At 41.6% G+C, this 10,399-nt stretch overlaps 1 protein-coding gene across 1 annotated transcript; it reads left to right on the forward strand.

The window, feature by feature from the left end:
* Positions 1-869: 869 nt before the first annotated feature.
* Positions 870-5,017, forward strand: LOC115170604 (uncharacterized). The gene is made up of 5 exons (XM_029726861.1): positions 870-1,157; positions 1,502-1,638; positions 2,190-2,321; positions 4,226-4,363; positions 4,708-5,017. Exons 1-5 carry the CDS (start codon positions 1,142-1,144, stop codon positions 4,900-4,902), a joined length of 618 nt encoding a protein of 205 aa, XP_029582721.1. The 5' UTR covers positions 870-1,141; the 3' UTR covers positions 4,903-5,017.
* Positions 5,018-10,399: the final 5,382 nt, after the last annotated feature.

Here is a 10,399-nt window from a genome sequence, read left to right on the forward strand (position 1 = left end):
CTGTAGGCCTGTTAATCAAGTCAAGTCACCAGCTAGGCCTATTTAAAGTGCATTTCATAATTTTCAACACACTTTACAGATAAAACGTTGTTTAATAGATGGGGTTAAGACACATACAGTTAAACATCAGGGAGTGCTGTAGGGCAGGAGTGACAGCAAGTCCAGACAGTGACAGCCAGGTGGAGGTGGAGGTATCACAGGGTAGGACAGTGGATCCAGTCAATATAAGGCAATTAATAGCTTTGTTTCATTTATTTAATTCATTATGTGCAGCTCAAAGTGCTTCACAATAAGCAATAGGAAATAAAATAATATTGGCCTAGTAAAATAAAAAGAATAGCATTGTAATAGATGTAAAACAGCAAATAGAACAATTAGGCTTAGCCTGTATGTCGTTTCTGTATTGATAGCCTAATAGGCAAGTTGTCTTTTTTTTTATCAGAAGCGCAGTTTTAATCACATGCATTATATATTTGCTCATGTTCTGATTTTCAAATCAAATTTCATTGGTCATATACACATGGTTAGCATGCGAGTATAGCGAAAAATGATTGTGCTTCTAGTTCTGACAGTGCAGTAATATCTAACATGTAATCTAACAATTCCACAACAACTACCTAATACACACAAATCTAAAGGGATGGAATAAAAATATGTACATATAAATATATGGATGATCGATGACTGAGCAGCATAGACAAGATGCAATAGATGGTATAAAATACAGCATATACCTATGAAATTAGTAATGTAAGATATGTAAACGTTATTAAAGTGGCATTATTTAAAGTGAATGCATGCCAAACTATCACAAGGTCAGCAGGAGGTGGTCCTATCATGTCTTAAAGGATTTTATTCAATATGTAAAACTGAAGCGTTACAGATTCCGCGATAGAAATGTGAAGATAGACCACATTGGCAGTGTTTACCGTGAATTCAGTCTCCACTAAAGCGAGAACATTGCCTTTACATTTCAATCACGCAATGCAGATTGAATAGAGACCAAATTATTAGTCACTCACTATTGCAGGTTTACAATGACCCTTCAGTGGAAATTCCCATGAATCGTACTATCATTTATATAAATACTTCAAGTCTCCTTCAAGTCTTTAGCAAAATAGACTAACCATACTGACACGGAATGAACACTCTCAAAAGTAAGTGATAATTTATCTTATACTTGTATAAATACATTTGACTAGGACACTCTTTAATGAGTGCATTTGTTCTGCTTGATGCAACTTTTTTTTACTTGGAAACAATATATATATATTTTTTATTATTGTCTGAAGAAAGTCATAATAGCTTGGACATATTTTGAGTGGTTGTCTCCAGGCATTTTAATTGTGCGTGGCAACTGCGTAACTCAATGCACTATATTTGGCACGCGCTACTTTCTTGCTTACGGTTCTGAGCCGCACTGGCTGTACATCACAGTTCAACTTGTTAAGGATCTGTAGCATCGTAGAGTCGTTCTGCAGCTGTTTTTTCTTTCTTAAAGTTGTAGGTCTGATCTGCTGTTCAGCTTTTCTGGTCCAGTCCGCGCATATTCCAGAGAAGTCAATGGACGCAAGGAGTTTGGTCGAAAAAATATTATGCAACATCCCTGTGGTTCACGGGTCTAGTGTCAAAATCATGGTAAGTCTATGGGAATGCGATGATGCCCTTTTCTTACCTGGTGTGTATTGTCTTTACTGCATGTAATTTATCGCAAACTTTTATGGGTAAAATTACGCAGCTTTGCATGGTCTTTAATGCTCGATTTGAGTTGAAATCACGTTGACCGTTTGATGAATTTGTATCATGCAAATAGTGTGGTTTGTTCATGCATCAAACAAACCCTAGCACGTGACAGGCCACATTTAAACTGAAGAATGCAAAGCATGTATCTAACAAAGATCACTATCACCTTTAGCTGCAGCTACATTTAGTCAATTCAATCATGCCTTGTAGCTGCAGGCCAATTAAGGAACATATAGGTTTAATTAAAATGCATAACAGATGCATTTCTTTGTGCATTTAAACTTGCAGTGGTTGGTTTTACATCCAGTCATGACCACTAACACCACAGATTCCAAAAGTGCACTAACCATAACTTCTCTCTGTTTGATCTGCAGTCTACCCATAGACATACATTAATGCATTACATTGGCTCCAGCTCTATAACCACACCACTCCTGTTCTCCTAGGGCCTGACCCTTGACCCGTCCAGCCAGTCTAGCAACATGCCTTACCAGTCCATGGTGACCTCCCTGGGCATCCCCGCAGCACCAGAACTAAGGACTGTCTGCAGACCCCTAAACCAAATCGACTTCACCCTGGTGAGTGTGTGTGTGCACGTGTGTGTGTGTGTGTGTGTGTGTGTGTGTCAGTGCTGGTCAGTGCCGTTTAAGTTTAGGGAGGACGATTCTTTTTTTTTTTTTATGAGCATGGCCTTATTTCTATTACAGCGTATCGGATGACTGTCATTCATATTCCATTCACCCAGCTCAATGTAACATCGCTAAGTTTAGACTACTACATGATACAACATTTTTCCATATACCCATCTGGAGGTTGCTACAACCTAGTCTATTAATGTAAGTTCACAACGTAGGTGCACAGGTCGAGAGCTGCCTTGCACACTCTTGCCTGCATCTAGCTGATCTAGGGTGTAATCATTAGTCCAACTACTGCAAACAAGAGTTTCTATTGGACAAATTCAGGTATGTTTATCCGTGTTTTGTTCTGTTTGCTTCTGTTTAAGAAACATTTTTCAACAGAATCGGCAGAATGAATACACCCTTGATCACACGCAAACGCAGTTCACTTTCATAGCAGCCATATACAAACAACATGATCACTTTTGTTGTTGTATAATTATTTCTCGCATCTACACAATCTCCTCTCACATTTTCCCTTTGCTTGTGGACTTCAGTGCACAACACATCAGCTGTCTGTGACCAGCTGAAAAAACCTTTTCAAGCAAACCTTAATATCATAACCGCTAAACGCTACACACAGCCTACATCGTTGTCACCATATTAGCTGACGTCATAGTCAACATAGCTACTATAACTAACGCGCTAGTAAACCCGCTACAATCATGCAGTACAGTGTAAAGTCAGCAAGCAGTTTAGCAGTTACACCTGCCGGCCCTGGTGGCAATAAATATTAAAACCAAACGCTAACGCTAACCAAACGCTAGACAACATGTCAGTTCATGCTGCAAGAGCTCTGATAGGTTTGAGGAAGTTGTCATAATTACTGTGTAAGTCTATGGTTGGGGGTGAGAGCCGTGACCCTCCTAGGTTTTGTATTGAAGTAAATGTACCCAGAGGAGAATGGAAACTAGCTCTCCTCCAGCTACACCATGGTGCTACCCTACAAAGTGCTTTTGAGGCTACTGTTGGGTTGTCATTTGAAATACTTGCTACACCAGAAGTTAATGGTTATCTGTATGAGGAATGTATATGGTGGGGTCAATTAAGGGTGGATATGAGCCATGGGCTTGCAGAGTTACTAAGTGAGGGAAATGGCAATGACATGGTTGCGGTCACTGATAAGGTTGGATAGCTGTGGATTAGTGAGGAATGGGAGCCGAGGTCAGGTCACATGAAGGGAAAATTAACAGTTTATTACACACATCATTTAACTTTCTGCCTTGCAACAAAAATGTCAAGTTTAGAGAAAAGGAGCAGACTCCGCCTAAAGTCGGGTGTAAATACTTGTGCTGGTGGGAACATGTCTTTGTCTTTTCAGCTGCCTGACCCGTTGGGTAAATAAACTTGGTTTGAGCTTTTGCTAGTTGTCCGTTAGTTTTTACTCTGTTTATTTAGAACCTAACACTACTGTAGACCTTCATTGCAAAACAGTGTGTTTTAATCAATTATTTGGTGGCGTGAATATATTTCGTATTTTTATGAAACTCACTGAGGACAATGGTCCTTCCCTTCCTCCCCTGGTGTGTGTGTGTGTGTGTGTGTGTGTGTGTGTGTGTGTGTGTGTGTGTGTGTGTGTGTGTGTGTGTGTGTGTGTGTGTGTGTGTGTGTGTGTGTGTGTGTGTGTGTGTGTGTGTGTGTGTGTGTGTGTGTGTGTGAAGGGGAAACAATGCTATGGTTCTCCTGAATGTTACAGATTAAAGCTGACACGAATAGTTCGGGCACGAGTCCTTATTGGGTTGTGTCCTAGTCTACTGGACATGGTCCAGGTTAGTTGTCTGACCAGCTGTTTGATCCACCTACAGGAGGTGTGTCTGAGCAGTATGTCTGCGGGGCTGCAGCTGTATCAGGATGTGCTGTGTGAGCTGAAGGAGCGTATGACCACTGACAAGGTGACAGGACTCCTGGCTGACATCAGAGACCTGCTGGCCCAGGTCAACAAGGTGAGACTGACACACACACACACACACAAACTCCCTAAGTAATAAGAAGTAGACACATGCATGCACACTGGCACAAGATCATAGAGGTCCTACACTCATATCATCACACTTGAGATGTGATGTGGTCCCGTGTGGCTCAGTTGGTAGAGCATGGTGTTTGCAACGCCAGGATTGTGGGTTCGATTCCCACGGGGGACCGGTACGGGGAAAAAATAAAAATAAATGTATGGAATGTATGCATTCACTACTGTAAGTTGCTCTGGATAAGAGCGTCTGCTAAATGACTAAAAGGTAAACATGTTAATTTAGGTTAATAACCTTCTGTATGTTTTTGTGTTGTTCAGATGCAGGAGCCTGGCCAGATGAGCAGTGTGTCCCAGTACGGGGCCTCGGGACTGGCCTCACGCCTCCCAGGGGACTACGAGGTTCAGGTTGCAACTCACTTTACCCTGCTGCAGCTCCGTGACTTCACACAGAACCTAAAACGCAGCCTGCGCAACGTCGAACACCTGACTTCCAGGCCAGGACAGAGGGGCTGAACTGTACTCTACAGCAGCAGCAAAACCTGTGCAGACATGGATGGAGGACTGGAGGGGGGTCGTCCATGCCAGAAGCCTATTGGACTTCTAAGGCAACTGCGTAGTGATGGAGTCTGGCTGAAACATGTTTCCTTTCTGTTCGAGCCTGCTTCAGTCTTTCTATCTAATCTGTCCATCAAGGTCAAACGGTACATTTGAAAACATGACGCAAGCGGAGCACTTTATTTATCTGACATAGGGGATGGCACCAAAACCAATTGTGTAGTGTCCCTGTATCTGCCAAGGTTTGGACCTCATCATATAACTGCAGGTAGCTGGTTCAAGTCTTGCTCTATCTGTTCCCCATCAATTGGGAAATAGCAACTGGTCAAGGACTGAGTGCCTGCTTTTCTTCATCTCGTTCTCCCCATGAGGGTTTTGTTCTTAGCTTGTTCTGCCACTCAACACCATCTCTGATTGCTTTCTCAGAGTTTCCTTGAGATAAAGCAACACCGATAGCTGCCAGATAGTGGCAAGTCCCCGAAAGTCTCTGAGATAGTTATTTATACTTAAAATTATATATATTTATATATTTATGAAGTACTGGGATATCATTTGTTTGTGTATTTGAATTCATTTGTTTGTGTATGCAGGTATTTATTTATTTGTAATGTATTTATGTATTTATACTGTATGTGTTTTTTTTATTGATTGATACTGTCATCCCTAGAGTAATTTCCTGGTGGGTGTCAAGAGATTTCTACTGTATGTGGTTTGGCAGAGAGGTCAATTTTGCACTAAAGTCTTTTTTTCTCCAACATAGTAATAAACCTTTAATGTGTAACAAGAAACGTGTTACTTTTCTAATCTCTGTTTCGTCAGAATGGAAGCTACCTGGAGCAATACAGTGTACTCAGTTAATATATATATATATACTCAAGAAGGATATCCTGCAAACACACTTGTGTGAAGCTTCCAGGTTGTTAGAATGTGATGTTGGCTGACTAAGCTTTCCTATGAACTGCTCTCAATTTATACTGTATGTGTTTTTTTATTGATTGATACTGTCATTCCTAGAGTCATGTCCTGTTGGGTGTCAAGAGATTTTTACTGTATGTGGTTTGGCAGAGAGGTCATTTTTTATATACCAGGAGCTCCGATCTCCTTCCCTTTGTTTTATTTATTATTATATATATTTTTACAGGACAGTAGGAACTCGGAGGACATGAATAGAACAAACAGTGAGGAAGGGCTTTAGACGAACGGTCGAGTTGCGACTTGATCCCGTCGCCTTGTAGGCATGTGTGGTCTGGGAATCCATAGTGTTACCGCTTGAACCAGACTCCGGCACGAGAGGGTTATTAGTCAATACAGTCACTCCTAGAGTCATTTCCTGGTAGGTGTGTCATTCCCAGTTTAGGAAGTTCCTATTCTAGTTTTTATTAACACAAGACAAATTCTAGAAAGTCAGAAAAGTGATCTATTTATTTAGTTTAGCCCTGATGATGAAATATACTCTTCACACTGAAGTATGTAAGACATTGAACATGTTCTAATGTGTGTCGTTGAAGAAGGTTGAATGGTACTTGGACAACGTACTGTATTTAGATTTTAGACTGTATTTAGATTTTAGACTGTATTTAGATTTTAGACTGTATTTAGATTTTAGACTGTATTTAGGTCTAGTGTGTATCAAGCGTGTCCTTGTTTAAAATGGTGATGTCATCTTATTAACAGAAAGGTTTTGTTCGTAAACCCTATGGGAAAATAACTTTCTACAATTGTACTATACTTGATCAGTTATTTGCCTTAATCGGTTGATTCCATATACTTTGCACTAAAGTGTTTTTTTCTCCAACATAGTAATAAACCTTAAATGTGTAACAAGAAACGTGTTACTTTTCTAATCTCTGTTTCATCAGAATGGAAGCTACCTGGAGCCATACAGTGTACTCAGTTAAATAAAGGTAAAAAATTATATATATTTACATATACTCAGGAAGGATTTCCTGCAAACACACTTGTGTGAAGCTTCCAGGTTGTTAGAATGTGATGTTGGCTGACTAAGCTTTCCAATGAACTGCTCTCATAAATATACAAACATTGTAAGCATCCAGGCTGTTCACTGTTTACATGACTTGTTGTTTTCTGGGAAAAGTCAGGGAGTGCTCCCATTGTTGTTACAGCTATGGTAAGCACTTTGGTCACTCTGGAAAGCCAGAGTGATGATTCAGAGTGATGATACAGATGTTACTTGCTTTCCAATGTTGTCCATGACTTGATTGAACATTTTGAACAGATTCACAACATTGTCATAGAGCTGTGAAGACCTGTTGGAGACTGCAGAGCTTTCACAAGAAGCAGGGATGAGAAGAGGGAACAAATCAAATTGTATTTGTCACATGCGCCGAATACAACAGTAGACCTTACAGTGAAAAGCTTACTTACAAGCCCTTAACCAACAATGCCGTTTTAAGAAATTACCTACAAAAAAGTAAGAGATAAGCATAACAAAAGATTAAAGAGCAATGCATATAGTCTGGGTAGCCTTTTGATTAGCTGTTCAGGAGTCCTATGGCTTGGGGGTAGAAGCTAATTAGGAGCCTCTTGGACCTAGACTTGGTGCTCCGGTACCGCATGCCGTGCGGTAGCAGAGAGAATAGTCTATGACTAGGGTGGCTGGAGTCTTTGACAATTTTTGGAGCCTTCCTCTGACACCGACTAGTATATAGGTCCTGGATGGCAGGAAGCTTGGCCCTGGTGATGTACTGGGTCGTACGCACTACCCTCTGTAGTGCCTTGTGGTCGGAGGCCGAGCAGCTGCCATACCAGGCAGTGATGCAACCGGTCAGGATGCTCTCGATGGTGCAGCTGTAAAACCTTTTGAGGATCTGAGGACCCATGCCAAATCTTTTCAGTCTCCTGAGGGGGAATAGGTTTTGTCGTGCCCTCTTCACGACTGTCTTGGTGTGCTTGGACCATCTTAGTTTGTTGGTGATGTGGATGCCAAGGAACTTGAAGCTCTCAACCTGCTCCACTACATCCCCGTCGATGAGAATGGGGGCATGCTCGGTCCTCCTTTTCCTGTAGTCCACAATCATCTCCTTTGTCTTGATCACGTTGAGGGAGAGATTGTTGTCCTTGCACCACACGATCAGGTCTCTGACCTCCTCCCTATAGGCTGTCTCATCGTTGTCGGTGATCAGGCCTACCACTGTTGTGTCATCAGCAAACTTAATGATGATGTTGGAGTCGTACCTGGCCGTGCAGTCATGAGTGAACAGGGAGTACAGGAGGGGACTGTGCACCCACCCCTGAGGGGCCCACGTATTGAGGATCAGCGTGGCGGATGTGTTGTTACCTACCCTTATCACCTGGGGGAGGTCCGTCAGGAAGTCCAGGATCCAGTTAGTGTTCTTGGGCACAGGAACTATGGTGGTCTGCTTGAAACATGTTGCTATTACAGACTCAGATAGGGGGAGGTTGAAAATGTCAGTGAAGACACTTGCCAGTTGGTCAGCGCATGCTCGGAGTACACGTCCTGGTAATCCATCTGGCCCTGCGGCCTTGTGAATTTTGACCTGTTTAAAGGTCTTATTCACATCGGCTGCGGAGAGCGTGATCACACAGTCGTCCTGAACAGCTGATGCTCTCATGCATGTTTCAGTGTTACTTGCCTCGAAGCGAGCATAGAAGTTATTTAGCTTGTCTGGTAGGCTCGTGACACTACCCAGCTCTCAGCTGTGCTTCCCTTTGTAGTTTGTAATAGTTTGCAGGCCCTGCCACATCCGACGAGCGTCGGCGCCAGTGTAGTACAATTCGATCTTAGTCCTGTATTGATGCTTTGCCTGTTTGATAGTTCATCGGAAGGCATAGCGGGATTTCTTATAAGCTTCCGGGTTAGAGTCCCACACCTTGAAAGAGGTAGCACTACCGTTTAGCTCAGTGCAAATGTTGCCTGTAATCCATGGCTTATTGTTGGGGTATGTATGTACAGTCACTGTGGGGACGAGGTCCTCAATGCACTTATTGATGAAGCCAGTGACTGATGTGGTGTAATCCTCAATGCCATCAGAACAATCCCGGAACATATTCCAGTCTGTGCTAGCAAAACAGTCCTGTAGTTTAGCATCTGCTTCATCTGACCACTTTTTTATGGACCGAGTCTCAGGTGCTACCTGCTTTCATTTTTGCTTGTAAGCAGGAATCAGGAGGATAGAATTATGGTCAGATTTGCCAAATGGACAGCGAGGGAGAGCTTTGTACGCGTCTCTGTGTGTGGAGTAAAGGTGGTCTACAATTTTTTCCCCTCTGGTTGCACGTTTACCATGCCGCCTCTGGATGAACGTTTTCCTGTTTGTGTCAGTGAACAGCAACTTATTCACTGACAATTTAGCAAAGGCATACCCAGGCTCAGAGGAAAAGAGCTTCCTTGATTGTTTTTCCCTCATCACGAAAGTCGATAGAACAATGTCTAACACACTTTCCCCACTGCCACTGATTCCATAACATACAGGTTTCTGTGTTTCAAAATCAATTATATGATGGGACAGAGTGGAGAATACTTCCTGTAGTGCTGCTGGATTTACAACATCCAGGATTGTGTTAACTACATCAAATCAAATTTCAAATCAAATCATATTTTATTGGTCACATACACATGGTTAGCAGATGTTAATGCAAGTGTAGCGAAATGCTTGTGCTTCTAGTTCCGACCGTGCATTAATATCCAACAAGTAATATAACAATTTCACAACTACCTTATACACACAAGTGTAAAGGAATGATTAAGAATATGTACATATAAATATATGGATGAGCGATGGCCGAACGGCATAGGCAAGATGCAGTAGATGGTATAGAGTAGAGTATATACAGTATCTCACAAAAGTGAGTACACCCCTCACATTTTTGTCATCATTTGAGTATATATTTTCATGTGACAACACTGAAGAAATGACACTTTGCTACAATGTAAAGTAGTGAGTGTACAGCTTGTTTAACAGTGTAAATTTGCTGTCCCCTCAAAATAACACAAAACACAGCCATTAATGTCTAAACCGCTGGCAACAAAAGTGAGTACACCCCTAAGTGAAAATATCCAAATTGGGCCCGAAGTGTCAGCGGTTTAGACATTAATGGCTGAGTGTTGTGTTATTTTGAGGGGACAGCAAATTTACACTGCTATACAAGCTGTACACTCACTACTTTACATTGTAGCAAAGTGTAATTTCTTCAGTATTGTCACATGAAAAGATATATTCAAATATTGACAAATCTGTGAGGGGTGTACTCACTTTTGTGAGATACTGTACACATGAGATGAGTAATCTAGGGTATGTAAACATTATATAAAGTGCCATTGTTTAAGTGACTAGTGATACATTTTTTACATCCAATTATTAATTATTAAAGTGTCTAGAGATTGAGTCTGTATGTTGGCAGCAGCCACTCAATGTTAGTGATGGCTGTTTAACAGTCTGATGGCCTTGAGATAGAAGCTTCTTTTCAGTCTCTC

Source organism: Salmo trutta, chromosome 32 (genome assembly GCF_901001165.1).
Source record: "Salmo trutta chromosome 32, fSalTru1.1, whole genome shotgun sequence".
Taxonomy (NCBI): Eukaryota; Metazoa; Chordata; class Actinopteri; order Salmoniformes; family Salmonidae; genus Salmo; species Salmo trutta.